This window comes from Marmota marmota, unplaced genomic scaffold (assembly GCF_001458135.2).
Source record: "Marmota marmota marmota unplaced genomic scaffold, marMar, whole genome shotgun sequence".
NCBI classification, from domain to species: Eukaryota; Metazoa; Chordata; class Mammalia; order Rodentia; family Sciuridae; genus Marmota; species Marmota marmota.
The window spans coordinates 1542950-1562219 of record NW_025999896.1 but is presented as its reverse complement, the minus strand read 5'-3'; the positions used below and the strand labels follow the sequence as shown (position 1 = coordinate 1562219).

The 19270-nt window shown below is 40.0% G+C and overlaps 1 protein-coding gene across 1 annotated transcript; it reads right to left on the bottom strand.

Moving 5' to 3' along the window:
* Positions 1-5576: 5576 nt before the first annotated feature.
* Odf4 (outer dense fiber of sperm tails 4) lies at positions 5577-12470 on the bottom strand. The gene is made up of 5 exons (XM_048797931.1): positions 12460-12470; positions 11959-12257; positions 6554-6727; positions 6093-6227; positions 5577-5935 (listed from the first exon to the last, which is right to left on the bottom strand). Exons 1-5 carry the CDS (start codon positions 12468-12470, stop codon positions 5706-5708), a joined length of 849 nt encoding a protein of 282 aa, XP_048653888.1. The 3' UTR covers positions 5577-5705.
* Positions 12471-19270: the final 6800 nt, after the last annotated feature.

The window sequence follows — 19270 nt, the reverse complement described above, 5'->3', positions numbered from 1 at the left end:
CATGGCTTAACATTTCAAGGTAAGGAATAAATTTAGATCCCAATATCAGAATTTATGAGGCACCTCTGAGGTTTCAGAGAGGGTTGTTATCTGGTCAGGGAAAACCAGACATGCAGGAGTTCAAGGCATAGGCAGGAATTCTAAACAAGTTTAGAAATCTCAGCAATTTATAGTAAAATGGAAATTAACTTTTCATGACTTTGTGACGAGATGGCTCCCAATCTTAAAATGGAATTAGGCTGGGCCCACCAACTGAACAGTGAGTCTATTTAGAAAACTATGATAAAACTGAAGAGTGGTTTTTTTTTTTTTAAGATATTAGATCAAAGATTTCAAAGATATAAAGAATATACACACTAATGTACATTAAGGAACAAGAATCCAACTGTCAGGGATTCAGCTATATACCTGTGCTGTATCTTAAATCCTTTCCATTCTTTTTCTGTCAAGATTATTAGTTTCTTTAGTTATTCAGACCTCATAGAATAAGAAGTCCTCATTTATGGAATGACAGTCTCTCAAGACTTGCTATCTCACGGTCATTCAAATCAGGGTCCATAAATTGAGTTATGTGGATATTGGAGATCTCTTTATAAAGCAGAACAGCTTCAGTTTCAGTCTCTCTTCCCTTTAGCCGAAGGAGTTGTATCAATCAGTTATGCTAACATAGTAAACAACTCTCAAATCTTAGTAGCTTATAAAAACCAAGCTAAATTCATACTAATGACTGCATTCCGCAAGAATGCACATGTTAGTCTGCTCAGGCTACAATAACAAGACTTCACAGAATGAGTAGCACAAACAACAGAATTAATTTTCTCGAAGTTCTAGAGGCATAAATCCAAGACCAAGGTTCTGGCCAATTCACTTTCTGGGGAAGTCACTTCCCGTCTTGAAAACAGCTGCCATCTAGCTACTTCCCCACATAGCCTCTTCTTGGTGCATATTCAGAGGTGGGTGGCAGGGAAGAAAGTACAAGCTTATAAGGAGTTCTTGGGTGTCTCTGCTTATAAGGACACTACTCCTATTGATCAAGCCTCCACTCTTTTTTTTTTTTTTTAGTTCTTTTTTTTTTTTAAGAGAGAGAGAGAGAGAGAATTTTTTAATGTTTATTTTTTAGTTTTCGGTGGACACAACATCTTTGTTTGTATGTGGTGCTGAGGATCAAACCCAGGCGGCACGCATGCCAGGCCAGTGCGCTACCGCTTGAGCCACATCCCCAGCCCCCCACAATTTTTTTTAATGGGGAAAAAGCAAGCTGTTTGTAAGAAACACACTTTAGTTTTTTAAAGACTAGCTGAAGTTAAGGGATCAAAAAGCTCCTTCAAACACTAGACATAAGAAAGTATGTATGGTTATGTTAATATCAGACAATGTAGAATTAAAACCAAGAGCATTACTGAAGAAAAATATTTTTTGTTTTGTTTTGTATTGTTACTAAGGATAGAATCCAGAGGTGCTTAACCACTGAGCAACATCCCCAACACTTTTTTTTTAATTTTGTAATATTTACTTATTTTTTTTAGTTTTTCAGTGGACACATCTTCATTTTATTTTTATGAGGTGCTGAGGATCCAACCCAGTGCCCTGCACATGCCAGGCAAGCGCGCTACTGCTTGAGCCACATCCCCAGCGCCCCCCCCCCAACACTTTTTCTTTTTTATTTTGACACCTGGTCTTACTAAGTTGCTTAGGGTCTCACTTTGAACTTGCAATCTTCCTGCCTCAGCCTCCCAAGTGGCTGGGGTTACAGGCATATGCCACTGCACCAGGTAAAAGATAAGTTTTAGCATGATTAAAAGATCAATTTATCCAAAAGACATAACAATCCTAAATATATACTTAATAGAGAGCTTCAAAATACTTATAGCAAAAATTACAGAACCAATTGTCTACAAGGTGCCTCTCCTCCCACATACCCCTGCCTTCCCCCACCTCCTGCTGGGGTGGTATCAACGAAGACCCAGCGGAGAACCAAGATTTCACCCCTACCTGGTGGTAAGGGACCCACCACATACACAGTGGCAGTGGAGACCACAAAGAGATCCTAGACTTCTGTCCTATCCACTGATAATGATGTGCCCCTTCTTCCTCCCTGTGTCAGAGGAGGGTGCGTGGGAAACTGGAGCTTTCACTGTCATCCAGTGGTAACAAGTGCCTCCACCTCACCCCAAGTACAGGGCACAGAGAGAGCAATAACAAGGATCCTCCACACCCACCAAGGGAGGTGTCAATGGAGGTTTTGTGGAGGAACCTGAAATTCCCCCTCTGCCCAGCAGTAATGAAGTACTCCTCCCTCTGTCCAGAGCATCAAAGGAGGTCAAATGGGGAACATGGACCTTCATTCCCACCTAATGAAGCCAGAATTAGACAGGCAGTCAGTATAGATAGGTAAATCGAGTCAGGTCGGATCAAGGAGTCCAATTTTGAGTGAGTCCAGCAAGTTGGAGACTGTCCCCTGAGGGATTGAAATGTTAATTCCTTCAGAGCCCTTCCTCCACCCTTATCAAGAACCTCCCCCTGCTCCAACCTGTGGCTAAGGTAACCTGTCCCAGGAATTGCCCCTCCCTACAGAGAGCTATAAGGTTGTTAATTGATGTGTCCTGGGCTGCTCTATCCTGCCAATCCCCCTTCAGCCCACCTGTTTCCCACCTTTTGGCCATCCCACCGAGCATTTCCTAGGCCTAGTCAAATGCCTAGTCACATAAGCAGGAAGGAGAAAGATAATGGAAGAGGGCAGGAGAACAAAGTAAGCCTAGGATGTATAAAAAGGGCAGAACTCCTCGCTTCTTGGGATACCAGGATACCAGCTATGGCCCCCTTCTCCCTCCAGGAGAAGTCTATGTGACCCCTTTTTAAATAAACCCTGTTAATAAGCTTGCCTTGGTGTGCTTCTCTAATGTTCAAACTTCAACATGTGGGGAAGCAGAACTCGTCAACCATAACCGGTGGTATCACTACTAGTAAGAAAGAAACACTTCCTTCCCCCCATGACACAATGTCAGAGAAGGCCTGCTAAAAAAAAAAAAAAAAAATTAAATACATCTGAAGTTTCATGACACAGTGCCCAAAATATAATGCAAAATCACACATCATACCAATAATAAAGAAAATTTCAACTTGAGTGATAAAAAAAAATTAACCAACAGATGCCAACACGGAGATGACAGATTTTGGAATCTTTTAACAAGGATTTTAAAGCAGCCATCCTAAAAATGCTTCAAGGAATAATTACAAACATGCTTGAAACAAATGAGGAAAAAAAAAAAAAAGAATATCTCAACAAAGAAAAAGCAGATATATGGAACCACCAAATGGAAATTTTAGAACTGGAAAATTCAATAACCAAAATAAAAAAAACTCAATGATGAGCTCAATGGCAGACCTATATGGTTTCGTTTGTATATATGAGTTAAGGTTTAGTCAGAGACAAAGAACTCCTAGGATCTAGATATAATAAGAGCTGTATTTTAGGGATTTTTCAACTTATGAAGCCAACATAGTACTGCTACCCAAAACTAAAATATTGGAAATATAATTTAAGAAAAGTATAGGCCAATATTCCTCATGCAAACAGATAGGAAAATTCTTCTTTTTTTTTTTTAGAGAGAGAGAGAGAGAATTTTAATATTTATTTTTCAGTTTTTGGCGGACACAACATCATTGTTTGTATGTGGTGCTGAGGATCGAACCCGGGCCGCACGCATGCCAAGCAAGCGCGCTACCGCTTGAGCCACATCCCCAGCCCCAGGAAAATTCTTAACACTTCAGTGAATCAAATGCAGCAATTTATACTAAAGTTAATTCAAACATGACTGACCAAGTAAGGTTTACCCCAGGAAAGCAGTTTAGTTTGACACTATAGACACATTTGCAAAAGAATTTGCAAAAACACATCATATTTATAAAAGAAAAACTATGCTTATCTCACTAGATGCAGAACATATGACAAAATTCAATATCCACCTATGATTTAAAAATAGAAAACATTTAGCAAACAGATGAGAAGGAATTTCCTCAGTTTGATAAAGAATATCTACAGGGCTGGGGTTGAGGCTCAAGGGTAAAGTGCTCGCCTAGCACTCGGGAGGCCCTGGGTTAGATCCTCAGCACCACATATAAATAAATAAAATAAAGGTATTGTATCCAACTACAACTAAAAAATAAATATAAAAAAAGAATATCTACAAAAATCCTACAGCTAACATCATATTTAATGATGTAACATTAAACCCTATTCCCCTAAGATCAGGAACAAGGCAAGGGTGTCTATTCTCTATTCTCACCAAGTCTATTCAGCATCGTAGTACTAGCCAATAAAACAACACAAGAAGGTCTGGGGATGTAGCTTGGTGGTAGAGTGCTGGTTCCCTGACATCCGAGACCTTGGGTTTGACCCCCAACACCACACACATACACACACACACACACACACACACACACACACACTATTTAAGAAAAAGAAGCAAACAGTATAAATATCAGGAACAAAGCCAAACCATCATTATTCACAGGTCACATTACTGTATATGTAGAAAGCCTTATAGCATCTTTTTTGAGCCTCACTGAATCTTAAAAGCATATATACTAGAAGTGATAAGTTAGCAGCATTGCAGGATGCAAATATGATATTTAAAAATCAATTGTTTTTTCTATATGTTAGCAATTATCAATTATAAAAGTAAAAGTTAATAGCATTTAATATCAGTATAAAAAGTCAATGCCTAAGAAAAAATCTAATGAAAGGTGTGTAAGATCTTTCCATTGGAAATTATAAAACATTGTTTTGTTGTTTTTCCCTTACTGGGATTGACCTGAGCTATATTCCAAGTCTTTTAATTTGAGACAAGGTCTTCCTAAGTAGCTGAGGCTGGCCTTGACATTTCAGTCTTTCTGCCTCAGTCTTCTGAGTAGCTGGCATTACAGGCATGTGCCACCATATTCCAGTCCTGAAATAAATTTTTTAAAATTTATTTTTAATTTTTTTAGTTGTTGATGAGACTTTTTTTTTTTTAACTGTGGTGCTGAGAATCAAGCCCAGTGCCTCACACAAGCTAGGCCAGCGCTCTACCATGAGCTACAACCCCAGCCCCTGAAAGAAATTTTAAAAGACCTAAATAAATGGAGAGAAATGCTGTGTTCATGGATTGGAAGGCTTAAATATTGTTATGACGACACTCTATCTGCATTGATAGATTCAACACTATCCCTATCAAAATTTCAATAGACTTTTGAAAATAGATATATGAGCTAAATTTAACAGATACATGAAAATACAAAAATCCAAAATACCCAAAAGTTCAAGGCTAGCCTGGGAAACTTAGCAAGACCCCATCTCAAAATTAAAAAATTAAAAAAAAAACTTAAACTATAGCTCAGTGGTACAGTACCAATGGGGTCAATCTCTAGTAACAACAACAACAAAAAAAAGGTATTTGGGGCTGGGGATGTAGCTCAGCGGTAGAATGCTCGCCCAACATGTGAGAGGCCCTGGGTTCAATCCTCGCACCACATAAAAATAAATAAATAAAATAAAGGTATAAAAAGGTGTTCATCTCAACAACCAACAGACATGATAAGGAAGAGTTGGATAGTTTATTTCACATCATCCAAGCTACAGGCAAGGCAGGGACAAGGAAAAGGAGTACAGAGCTGGCCCCAAATCTTTCTTTTCTCATTTCTTACAAAATTGAGGGCCAACCCATTCAAGATTTGGGGGAATGGTCATAAGAAGGATTTAGGTGAATGGATAACTTGGCAGATGTATAATTCTTTTGCTCACGATCCAGGAACTTCTGTTGGTTGGTTTCTGATATAGTCTGATCATTCAGAGTGTCTTTCACTGAGCCGCCACTAATACTGCAAGACCCGGTGTGAGAGGGATGGTTCACAATCACACTCCGGAAAGTTCTGTAGTTCAAATAGCAAAGGATTCCTGGGGAAAGGAAATTGGAGAGTGGGAAGAAGAGTGACAAGAAATGAGGTTTCCTAAGAACCTGTCCCTGGGGATTGCCTGCCCCTTCCCTCCACACTTGCTCTGCCCTGACCCACCCACATCCTCTCCTTCCCTGAGTGCTCTCCTGGCCACTCACCACAACTGACATATAGGATAAATACCAGCCAACCAATGAAATAGCTCCAACCAAGGGGAACAGACAGATTCTTCTTCACCTCGAAGATCCAGAGGTTAATAGGGTACAACAGGAGGACAGAGCAAATGAGGGTGACTGTGAGGCAGGAAATAGAGAGGTCTTATTCATCTGAGAATCCCAGAGGAGAAGTACAGTCACAAACTACAACTCCCATGACCACACAGCCCACAGCACCTCACCCCCTCCACCGCCCACCCTCCCCATCCCCACCCCCACCAGGCTCACAGGAATCAACCCTTCCAACTCCATCTCTCCAGTGACTGGGAAATGATGTAACTTAACTCTCAGTTCTCTTTTCCCATCATCCCAAAACTCCCATACCACCCCCAAAGAAGGGAGAAGTGCCCTCAGGAAGACATGGGTTAGGAGAACTAAGGACCTTTTTCAGAGCTGGGGGGCACCTTCACAGAAGCTCATGATGGTTCCAATCAAGCCAAAGGCGGGCACTTTCTGAAGTCCGGGCAGGTACGGCAAGTGCAACCAGATGGTGAGCAGGAAGCCTATCCCCAGGGCCAAGCTGAAGATTACTTTGGCTACCCCAAAGACTGGGTGATTCGTCCATATCTTAAAAGTGTCTGAGGAAAATGATAAAATAGGATGAGCTCAGGATTCACTAAAAGATAAAATATAATCAAATGAATAAACAGGAGAAAATGTTCAGTCCCATTTATAAACCAAAGAAATGCACATTTGTGAAAACAGTAGAACAACTCTTATACTTTTTAAGTAGGCCAAGATTTCCATCCCACCTTACTAGGGATTGAACTCAGGACTTGGGGCATGCTAGGAAAATGCTCTAGCACTGTCTACATCCTGAGCCCACAAGCCAAGGCTCTTGACATGATATTGCTTGATAATTCCATGTGAAAATGAATACCTTGACAGAAAAAAAATAGACAGATTTGAACTGTAATTCTCAAAAAAAGAAATGCAAATGTCAATAAATTTGAAATATAAAGCTCAACATAAATTGATAAACCTGATTTTTAAAAACTACTGAATTAGCAGACATCAGAATAAAGTTGAGGGCTGGGGTTGTGGCTCAGTGGTAGAGTGCTTGCCTAACATGTATAATCCCAGTGACTCTAGAGGTTGAAGTAGGAGATTTATAGGCCAGCCTCAGCAACTTTTTAAGATCCTAAGCAACCTACTAAAACCCTGTCTCAAAATTTAAAAATTAAAAAAAAAAAAAGTGCTGGGGATGTAGCTCAATGGTAAAGCACCTCTGGGTTCAATCTCCAGCACACACACACACATAATTTTTTTAATTAAAAAATAAATAAAATTGATAATACCTACTATAGAAGACTACATGGAGAAAAGAGGCACTCTCCCGTACTGCTGGTAGGTAGCATTTCTGTTGAGTTGTCTGACACAGAATATCAAAATAATTCTGAATTGTTAAGACCCCTTGACCCAGCCACACTTCTTCTGGGAATTTATGTTAAGGACTTATCACCCAAATCTAACTATAGAGATCTTATTTGCAGAGATATTGATATGTCCGACAAGCTCCTGGATTTTCAAGAGATTTGTATAATAAATTACAGTGATTGAATGATTGTTATTCATTAAAAATGGTGACATGAGAGCTGGGGGTGTAGCTCAGCAGTAGCATACTTACCTAGTATGTGCGAGGCCCTGGGGTCCATCCCCATCACCAAAAAAAAAAAAAAAAGTGACACAACAGAAGTTTGTCTCTGAATAGAACTTCTCTAGGAAAAATGTGAGAAAATGGAGAGAGAGACTGACTGCCAGAGGTTGGTGGCACACTTGGCTGAATAATCTTATAATCTTCTCTGTTTTTTGAAAGGTTACTCTGTTCATATATTACCTAATAAAATAAATTTTGAAATTAATGGTTATAAAATAATTGTTCAATGATATGAGTAAGTGCTTACAACCAAAGTGTGGTTTCCAAAACAGAATCTGTTGAATTTAGGTTGCAATTTAGGAAATCCATTATAATATCCATTGTGATTATATCTATGTAAGGAAACCTTAGGTGATTTTTATTTTCTTTCTTAAAATTTTCTGCATTTCCCACAATAACTGCCACTGTTTTCAATAAGAAACATATTATATATTATATTTTTATACATTTCAATTTAGCCTTGGCTGGCAAACATACAATGAATTAAGCACTTTCACATGTTGTTAGTAGAAGCCTACAGATTGAACATTCCTAATTTGAATCCAACGTGCTCCAAAATCTGAAACTGTTTTGAGTGCTGACAGGACAACACAAGTGGAAAATTCTATGCTGACCTCATATAATGGGTCACAGTCAAAATGCAAGTGTATACTAAAAATATTGTATAAAATTACCTTTATGCCATGTGTATTAAGTGTACATGAAATGTAAATGAATTTGGTATTTAGACTCAGATCCCTCCCTAATAAATCTGATTATGGCTTGGTGTGGTAGTGCACACCTGTAATCTCAGCAGCTCGGGAGGCTGACAGGAGGATCCTGAGTTCAAAGCCAGATTCAGCAATTTATTGAGGCCCAAGCAACTCAAGGAGTCTCTGTATAATAAAAATTTTAAAAAGGGCTGGGGATGTGGCTCCGTGGTTAAGCGCCCCTGGGTTCAATACCCAGTACAAAAAAAGAAAAAGAAAAACTCATTAAGTGTACATATTCCAAATCCTAAAAAAATTAAAAATTGGAAACACTTCTGGTCCTAAGTATTTCAGATTAGGGATGCTCAAGCATGTAATACTTTTGAAGAGGGTGGGGAGTGATTAAGGCTTGAACCCAGGGGCCCTTCACCACTGAGTCATATCCCCAGAGACTGGGTGTCACTGAGTTACTTAGGGCCTTGCTAAATTGCCAAGGTTAGCCTTGAACTTGTGATTCCTCCTGCCTCAATCTCTAGAACCTCTGGGATTACAAATGTGTGCCACTGCAACTGGCTCAATCTATAATACTTTTTGAAAGCAATATGTTTTTTTTTTTTTCTTAAGAGTCATAAGATATTTGTACTCTTTGATCCTGTAAACCATCTGGGAAAATTTATCCCAAAGAATTAATTCTCAATATTGGGGGAAAAAATCTTCATAATTAACAAACATTGTTGCTCCTTTTCCCCACTTTTTAAAAAATTTCTTCTCTCTCTCTCTCTCTCTCTCTCTCTGTCTCTCTCTCTTTCTGTGCTGGGAACTGAACCCAGGGCCTGGTGCATGTTAAGAAAGTACTATACCACTGAGCTAAACCCCAGCCTGCTCCTGTTTTTTCAAATATGAAATTGGAAAAAAAAAGACATGATATACAAATTTTAAAAAAAGAAAGAAAGAAACTGGAAATAAACTTTCTAATAATAGGAAGATAAAATAACCAAGTGAATGAGGATAAATTGGTTAAATATTATAATCACTTCTAGTAAGGACAACTATTATGTATTAGGAAGACAAAATGTTAAATAATATAAATTATTAATGAACCATATGTACAACTATGTAAAATCCATTGAAAATTTTTCAATTAAAAAAAAAAGAAAAAGCCTGGTCATCTTTGAGTAGTACCACTGAGCGAGATGTTTCCATGAGCTTTAAAACCAGACACATTTGAGTTATAATTCTATACATGCCTTTATCAAGTTCATCCATTCGAAATTGCTTTTTGTAAGTGAGAAGCAGTCAAATATTGCTATTTCATGTGGTTCAACCTAATAACTGTATGAACCTGAACAAGATAGTTAATCCAAGAACCAATTTTCTCTTATGTAAAGTAAGGATAATTATCCCTATCTTTTACAATTGGCTGAGGATTTAATTGAACAAACGGAATAGAAGTGAATATGATAATTTTTGTTTCCCCAAATTTATTGTTATAAAGATGTTTTAGTTTCACAATAGAAGAAAATAATAGCCATATACTTTTTTTTTTTTAAGGAAAATAAATAAATGGAAGTAGGCATCCAAAGCTCTGGTCATTCCCAAGCTGAGAAAGGAAACTCAGTTCCTAAGAGTGAGGGGAGGGCATGAGACTTGAAAGAGAAAGGGATGAGGCCGGGCATGGTGACAAACCCCTGTACTACCAGCTACTTGGAGGCCCAAGCAGGAGGAAAGCAAGTTTGAGGCCAGCCTTAGCAACATAGCAAGGCCCTAAGCAATTTAATGAGATCCTGTCTCAAAATAAGAAGACAAAAAAAAAACAAAAAAAAACAAATAACCCAATCAATAAATGGGCCAAGGACCTGAACAGACACTTCTCAGAAGACGATATTCAATAAATCAACAAATATATGAAAAAATCTTCATTATCCCTAGAATTAGAGAGGTGCAAAATCAAAACTATTCTAAGATTTCATCTCACTTCAGTCAGAATGCCAGATATTATGAGGATTAAACAACAATAAGTGTTGGCGAGGATGTGGGGAAAAGGGTACACTCATACACTGCTAATGGGGCTGCAAATTGGTGCAGCCAATATAGAAAGCAGTATGGAGATTTGTTGGAAAACTGAGAATGGAACCACCATTTGACCTAGCTATCCCAGTCCTCGGTTTATATCCAAAGGACTTAAAAACAGCATACTACAGGGACACAGCCACATCAATGTTTATAGCAGCACAATTCACAATAGCTAAACTGAGGAACCAACCTAGATGCCCTTCAATAGATGAATGGATAAAAAAAAAATGTGGCATTTATACATAATGGAATTACTCAGCAATAAAAGAGAATAAAATCATGGCATTTGCAGATAAATGAATGGAGTTAGAGAAGATAATGCTAAGTGAAGTTAGCCAATCCCCAAAAACCAAATGCTGAATGTTTTCTCTGATATAAGGAGGCTGACTCATAGTGGTGTAGGGAGGGGGAGCATGGGAGGAATTGATGAACTCTAGATAGGGCAGAGGGGTGGGAGGGAAATGGAGGGGGTATAGGATTAGAAATAGGTGGAATGTGGTGGACATTATCATCCAAAGTACATATATGAAGACATGAATTGGGGCAAATATACTTTGTATACAACCAGAGATATGAAAAATTGTGCTATACATGTGTAATAAGAATTGTAATGCATTCTGCTGTTATATATAATAAAAATTAATTAAAAAATAAGGAATAAATAAATTAATAAATAAAAAGGACTGGAGATGTGGCTCAGTGATTAATCTCCAGTACCAAAATAATAATAATAATAATAATAATAATAATAATAATAATAGGCTGGGGATATAGCTCAGTTGGTCGAGTGCTTGCCTCATATGCACAAGGCCCTAGGTTCAATCCCCAGTACCACAAAAAAAAATTAATAATAATAAAATTTTTAAAGTAAGGAATGAAGCAGGTAGAAGAATTCAGGGAAGAAAAGAACAAGGAAGTCATCCACAGAAAAAGGAAAGTTCTTGAGACCCAAAGTGGGCTCAGAGAAACAAGGCCTGAGGCAGAAGAAAAGTAACTGGGACCAGGGAGTGGGAGAGAACATTCCAGGGAGTCCTCTAAAAGCTCTGATTATGCCAGTTTAGAAGAAGGAGACCCCCACCTCCAAGCCCTCCTTGGTGGATTCCATGATTCATGAGTGATTTATAAGGGTTGAGTCCACACTCCCACAATATTTATATAAGCACAGACCTGGCTCTGGATCTTATCTAAAACAGTGCCTTTTCCCTGGGGTCAAGCAAATTGATTTCTCCAGGGTGGAGTGGGAAAATAATCCTTGGAGGTTTCAAAGACAGAGGAGTCCTCTTGCAGGTCAAAGAATGAAAATGACCTGGAGAAAGGAGACAAGAATAGCCAGGAACAACGACAGAGGTCAAGGCAGGCTGCGGGAGGCAGGAGGCGAGTCGGAACTCACCTTTCTCATTTTCTACTTGGGAACAGCTCTTAGCTGGGCAGGTATACAGCAGCCCCAGGGACATGACGTGGACTGAGGTGTGGATGATGTTGTTTATATCCTTGGGATAGCGCTTATAGAAGCGGCTCCCGGAGGGGTGTAACCATGTCTTGGAGAAGACCATAATCAGCATGAAGATGAAGGCCACTAGGCTGAGCTCTGAGGCTGCCACCTGCGCCATCCAGCGGGAGCTATGTGTCATTCTCCATTGCAAGGGCAATGCCGAGTTCCGGCGATGATCCGAGGGCGATTGCTTTTTACTGTTGGGAGAAGGGACAGAGGTCTGCAGATCCTCTCTTGTTGCCCCAGGCTCACCTCAACTCTGCCTCCCAGCCTTCCCCCTTCCTTTCCAGGCCTCAGATGTTGGTCTCCTTTCTCCTCTGACCCCTAGAAACTCTGACCCCCTTCTTTTGCACCCCTTTTCTCCTCTATCCCATCTCCTCCTTCCCTTGCTTGGCTTACTTGTCCATCATCTTCTGAATATTTCCATCAAGCAGTCAGTTGCCAACATAGGGCCTGGGGTCTGGGAAATAATGGGGAGCCTCTTATTAGGAATTTAAGCTCCAGATCCAAGAAAAGGCCCCCAAACCATTCAGCAGAACAGGGCCCCTAACTGCCATGGAATATTCCTGGGGAGCAGTGAGATGGGGGAGGGGACCATGGCTTCAACTCTAACCCTTTCTCAAAACTCTTGTTCCTTAGGCACCAGCCCAGAACCGTGGATCTAAGATGTTCTTCAGCTTCTCTCTTCACTAAGGCAATGGTCTCTGAGGATCTCCTTTTTTCTTCCTATTTCTTCTGCCCTAACCCCAATCCCAAATCCTCACCGATGGAGCAGGGGAAGGAGAAGAAAGGGGTCCTCTGGAAAAACAACCTCCCTCCATTGTCCTTTGGATGAATCTTTCAAGTCTCACCAGCCTTCCAACAACTTTTCCCAAACCCTTTCCTTCTTCCCATCTTTACTCACTTCCGGTCAACAGTCACCAACCCCTTCCCTCTTCCCTTTATCTCTCTTCCTTTTTTCTCAGAGCTAGAATAGGGAAAATATATGATGAAGAGAAGCCTGGGGGTATAGATAGATTGAGAAGACTCTTCCAACCTCCTTTTTTTTTTTTTTTTTTAAGGTGTAAATGGAGACAACACAATGCCTTTATTTTTATGTGGTGCTGAGGATGGAACCCGGGTCCCACCCATGCTAAGTGAGTGCTCTACCACTGAGCCACAATCCCAGCCCTCCAACCTCCCTTTTAAATTATTTTTTTTATATTTTTAGTTGTTGATGGACCTTTATTAATTAATTAATTTTTATGTGGTGCTGAGAATCGAACCCAGTGCCTCACACATACTAGGCAAGTGCTCTACTACTAAGCCACAGCCACAGCCTCCCTTTTATTTTAAGAAAATAATTGAGATACCCGTGACAATCTGATCATAGTGGCTTCCAGACCTCAGTTAGCCCCTGGAACTCTCGTGAGCTTTCAGATTTAGGAAATGAGTTTGAACCCCACCAGAGCTGATTTCCTTCCTGGAGACAATGATATACATGGTTAAGAACACAGGTTTTGGGGTCTGATAGCAGAGGCACAAAGAATGGAGCTTCCCCTTAATAGCTTTGTGAACCTGGATGTCATATAAGCCTTTTTATGCCTAAATTCACTCATCTATTAGAAAAGGACAATACCACTTGTCTCATACATGGACTTGGCTTGAGTATGGAATGAGACAATAAACAAAAGCACACACTAGTCCATAGTAAATTCCCAGTAAGTGTAGTTCTTACTGTTAAATTATCATTTTTAGCCAGGCATGGTGGCACACACCTGTATTCCCAGTGACTTGGGTAGCTTTGACAGGAGGATTGCAAATTCAAGGCCATCTTGTGTGTGTGTGTGTGTGTGATTTTTAGTGTACAGACTTCTCAGTCCCAAATCCAAAAACACAAACAGGAAAGGAGCAAAAGCATAATCTGGGCACAGTGTTGCACCCCTATAATCCCAGAAGCTCGGGAGGCTGAGGCAAGAGAATCACAAGTTCAAAGCCAGCCTCAGCAGTTTAGCAAGGCCCCAAACAACTCAGTGAGACCCTGTCTGTAAATAAAATATTAAACAAGGCTGGGGATGTGGCTCAGTGCTTAATCACCCCTGGGTCCAATCCCTGGTACAAAAGGAAAAAAAAAATCATAAAGGATAATTCCTGGCAGGCATTAATGCATACTAGTGGCTGCAAAGTGGAATTCAAGTTAATTTATTCAGGAGAGTTAACTCTGAATCCCAAAGTCACATGCATATTAGGACCTCAGAAACTGGGAATCTTAGATTCAGATCCTGGTCTCTTCCCCTCCCTGAGCATCTTGCTCCTCTGCCAACCAGCCTGCTTCTCTGCTCTTGTGCACACAATGGGAGATGAGGCCCTCAAGTCAAGAGCTGTGCATCTGACACCTTTGACTACCAGAGTACAGACTTCTCAGTCCCAAATCCATATATTCTCTATCCCTGCCAGGGACAAATGGCATCCTTAGAACAATCAGCCTTGTGCCAGACGCGGTGGTGCACAATGTACTCCCAATGGCTCAGGAGGCCAAGGCAGGAGGAACACAAGTTCAAAGCTAGCACTCAGCAACTTAGTGAGGCCCTAAGCAATTTAGTGAAACCCTGTCTCTAAATAAAATATTTTAAAAGGCTAGGGATGTGGCTCAGTGGTTAAGTGCCCCTGAGTTCAATCCCTGATACAAAAAGAATTAAAAAACATTCAGCGTTGGTCAGGGGCACTGAGTCAAGAGGCTGAATCCTGAAGATGGGAGGAGTTGGAGATAATGCTGGAAGAGCGGGTGCTGAACCCTTTGGGAAAGTCATTCACACAGAACCAGAGATCATCAAGATTATTTCCTTTCTTGAATTCTTTTAGTTTTTTTCTGGAGTTTCTAAACATTTTTAGTAAAAACAACCAGTTTTCAAACAACACATAACATGGAAGAATCTTAAAAATATAATATTTTCTAAAGAATATAACTCCTGGAAAATTACACTATAATAAATGGAATACTACTTTTTTTTATAGAGCTCTTAAACAAGTAAAACTAAACAAAACATAGTTTAAGCATACATACATTTACAATTGCATGATATGTTTTTAAAAGCAATGGGCAGATTGGTGTACAACTATAATCCCAGAAACTCAGGAAGCTGAGTTGATCTCCAGTTCAAGGCCAGCTCCAGCAATTTAGTGATACCCTATCTCAAAACAAAAATAAAAACAGCTGGGGATGTAACTCAGTGGTAGAGCATCCCCTGGGCTCCATCCTTCATAGCAAATAAATAACATAGCAATGGAATAATAAATATGAAATATCATATGATGGTGACTTCTCATGGGAAGTAAAAAGTAGAACAGGGAATGTTACTCTAGCAAATGCATATTACTGATAATAGTCCAGTTCCTGGGTTAGGTGATAGGTGCACAAGGATTCATTATAATTTTTAAGTAATATTGATTTCATGTAATTGTATGAATACATGAAATATTGTTTTTCTAAAGGTAACTAAAGGCTGGGCATGGTAGCGCATGCTCCTTCTGGAAGGAACATTGAAAGTTCCTTATCCCTTTTCTAAAAGTTCGCTAAGTAACCTTGGCAACTTAGTGAGACCCTGACTCAAAATAAAAAATAAAATGGATTGGGGGTGTAGTTCAGTGGTAGAGCACCCCTGGATTCAATCCCTAGTACCACCACCCAAAAAATAATAATAATTAAAAATAGTTCAAGACAGGAAATGTTATCTTAGCGATTACTGACTTGGCAATGGAAGATATTTATATTGTCACAATATGTAATGTAAACACTCTTCACTTAGTTTAGACTCTTCAAGTCAACAGATGGACAAAGCACGGAAAACTTCATTATAGCTTCAAAAGTAAACACAGCAGCTTTGACATTGCCTAACCAAAAGCCTAGAAGAGGTAAACTGGAAGGTGGAAGGAGGAGAGTTAAGAAGTAAGGGGACAGCCCTCAACTGATGGTAGTGAGAGAGTTGGTGAATAAATTCCCAAACTTCCTTGTCCCTAGATGCCCCTAGATTAGGATAACTGATGCATGTCCTATAGCAGGAACAGGCAAACATTTTCTGCAAAGGTCCAGATAATACACATTAGGCTTTGTAAGTCATATAGTCTCTATTATAAATACTTATCTTGGCTAACGTATTGTGAAAGCTGTCACAGACCATATGTGCCTAGGTAGGAATGGTTGTTCCAATATATAACACTTTGCTTTATGGCCCTAGCCATAATTTACCCAATCCTTCTGTCTCCCAGAGTTCCCAGTGGGATTAAGCTCCAATTCCCCTGGTGATAATTGATTTGATATCTTCTATTGACTTTCTTCCTTTCCTTGTTCCATTTCCTTATCCTTTTTCTAAATGTGTCATGGGGTTAACTCCCAGTAACTTCTTGCAATCAACTCTTTATCTTGGGGTTGGCTTCTGGGGGAACCCAAGTGAAGACAGGTAAGAACTATTATGACCACTGTTTTTTTGGAAGAAGAAACAAAGAAGTTGAGCAATTTGCTCAAGGTCACAGAGCTAGTAAGTTTTGGGGCCAGCACTGGAATCTGGACAGTCTCACTCAAGAGCTGTGCATATATTCCAAGCAACCCAGAATATTAGCAGAGTGGAAAAGGGACACCATGGACAGAGAAGTGAGGATACTCACCCAAGAATGAAAGGAATTCCCAGAGTAGAGGGGAGGACAAAGAGACACAAGGACTTTCTCCTGGCAGCATTGTTAGGGAGGCTGTAAGTACCCAGGAAAGAATGATTATGGTGTATCTGGGCAGATTTGGGAACTTGGGCAGTTTCCCAGAATACCCCCATGGTCTGAATATAACAAGGAAGCTGCACAGGGCCACCAGACCCAAAGTTACCCATAGACAGAATCAACAGTAGTATAATCTGTGAGGACAGTTGATCAGAACCCTGGGAGACACTGAGAGGTGCCCAAGCTCTAATAAGTGGGGGTGGGGAGGAGTATGTTTTGTCTTCCACTGTTATCATGGTGGAATGAGGGTTCTAACTCAAAAATCAAGCTTAGTATACGATATGAGAATTGTGTCATGTTTTGCACATCTAAATTTGTGGTTTGAAATTAAATCTTCTGCAAATTACACAGGAATTTCTCATAGAGAGCATGAAGGGAGATGTAGCCAACCCCAAAGAAGGACTTTCTTTCCATTTTTCTTTCTTTCTTTCATTTTTTCCTGATCTTGCTATGTTGCCAGACCTGGGCTCAAGTGATCTTCCTGCTTCAGGGTCCTGAATAGCTGAGATGACAGGTTCATGCCACTAGGCTTAGCTTCCTTTCTTACATGCAACGTCTTTGTGTCTGTTTAATTTTTCCGTTACTCCTAAATTTTCACATTTGTTCTGTTCCAAGAGCCCAAACTACAACCAGTATTTCTTAGTTCCAATCCCAAATTCTCAGGGAAGGACACTGATTGGCTCTGCTTGGAGCAGTTGTACATTCCTTAACCAATCAGCCATGGGCAGGGGTTATTAACCTGCAGTACCAATATTCACCAGTAAAAGGAGCTAGGCTATACCCCTCCCTGCTCCAGAAATATTTGGAGTCAATTTGATAGGAAAATAGGTTTTATTCAAAGCCAGATTTGAAGGAAGACAGAAAAAACTTATTGTTTCAAAAGTTCCACCTTCAAAATCACTGAAAGGGAGCAAAGTTCTAAAGGACAAAAGGCAGCAGACACAAAATCAGGAAATATACATAATATGGATATAATTACCCACCTTCTGAATGAAGCCTTCCATACTGCCAAACATTGAATTTGCTTGTTCCTACAATTGTACCCACAATTTTCCAAGCACACTCTGATCTCTATTGATCCACATGGTTGTGCTATTTTATGCCTTATATCATAGATATTTGTGTGTTTTATGACTAACTCTTCTTTCTCCTTTTAAAAGCAATTCTACCCTTTGTAGTGGACATCTGATTTTCAATTTGGCTGCTCCTTAACCATCTGAACATCCTGTGCTGCTGAAAGATTTCCCACTTGAAGGATCCTAGTCAGAAGACAGGACTTCCAACATTCACTCTCCCAACCTAGGCAATGCTGCGTAACAAAAAACACCCTCCAGATCTCAGTAGCTTAGAACAGCAAATCTTTCTTTGTTTCTCAAGCTCCATATCACTGTTTGTTGTATTGGGGATCTTCTGCATGTTGTCCTCATTCAAGAACATAAGATAATGGAAAAGGTACCATCAGGAATATTACCAGTTGCTATGTCAAAGGGAAAAAGAGTGTGTGGCAAATCAAGCTTTGACCCTTAAACCTCCAACCTGGAATGGAAACACATCCCTTCTAATCACATATAACTGGTTAACTGGTTAACAGTTCACATGCCTGCACCTGTCACCGAGAGAGAATCTGCCACATTCCCAGAATAAAAATTAGGACCATTCCATTAGTGGCACCAATAAATGACAAAGTGGGCTTGGGAAGAGCAATAAGTTGTGAGCCAGCCTCATCTGGGTTCTTTTTTGGCCATCTGCTCACCTGTGGAGGGTCTGTGTTCCTACCTATCCTCTGCCATATAGTAAAATCTCCCATGTGACAAGGCAAGTAAGAGATGAGTTATTAAAAACTCACTTGGGGGCTGGGGGTGGCTCAGTGGTGGAGCACTTACCTAGCATGTATGAAGCCCTGGGTTCGATTCTCAGCACTGCATATAAATAAATAAAATAAAGGTTTATTGCCACCAAAAAAAAAAAAAAGCAAAAAACCTCATTTGAGCCAGGTACAGTGGTGCACACTTGTAGTCCCAGCAACTGTGGAGGCTGAGGCAGGAGGATGGCCAGTTCAAAGCCAGCTTCAGCAACTTAGTGAGACCCTAAGCAATTCAGTGAGAACTTATCGCTAAATAAAATACAAAAAAAAGGGCTGGGGCTGTGGTTCAGTGGTCAAACACCCCTAGATTCAATCCCTGGTACAAAACAAAACAAAATAGAACAAAAAAACTCATTTGACCAGAAAAACTAAGCCATGTTTAACGAACATCCTCATCTATAATCAGGTTTTGTTTATCTCTATCTGCTTGTCTCCTATGTCTTGACTTGACTCCTGAAAACTCATAATCGTGGTTCTAGTGGGGACTGTAAAAGGGTGAACATGTGACCCAAGCTCAAAATGACTTACCCAAGCCCTGGTCCATTTTTTACAAAATCCAAGTACACAGTAAGGCTATGAGCCTGTGGCTATGAGGCTGAG

Excerpts from the sequence above, each read along its gene's own strand:
- Odf4 (XM_048797931.1), bottom strand. Across the intron at positions 6,228-6,553 it reads CATCATGAGCTTCTGTGAAG|TCACCCTCATTTGCTCTGTC; the intron begins GTGCCCCCCAGC and ends CCTGCCTCACAG. Across the intron at positions 5,936-6,092 it reads TATCCTATATGTCAGTTGTG|GAATCCTTTGCTATTTGAAC; the intron begins GTGAGTGGCCAG and ends TCCTTTCCCCAG.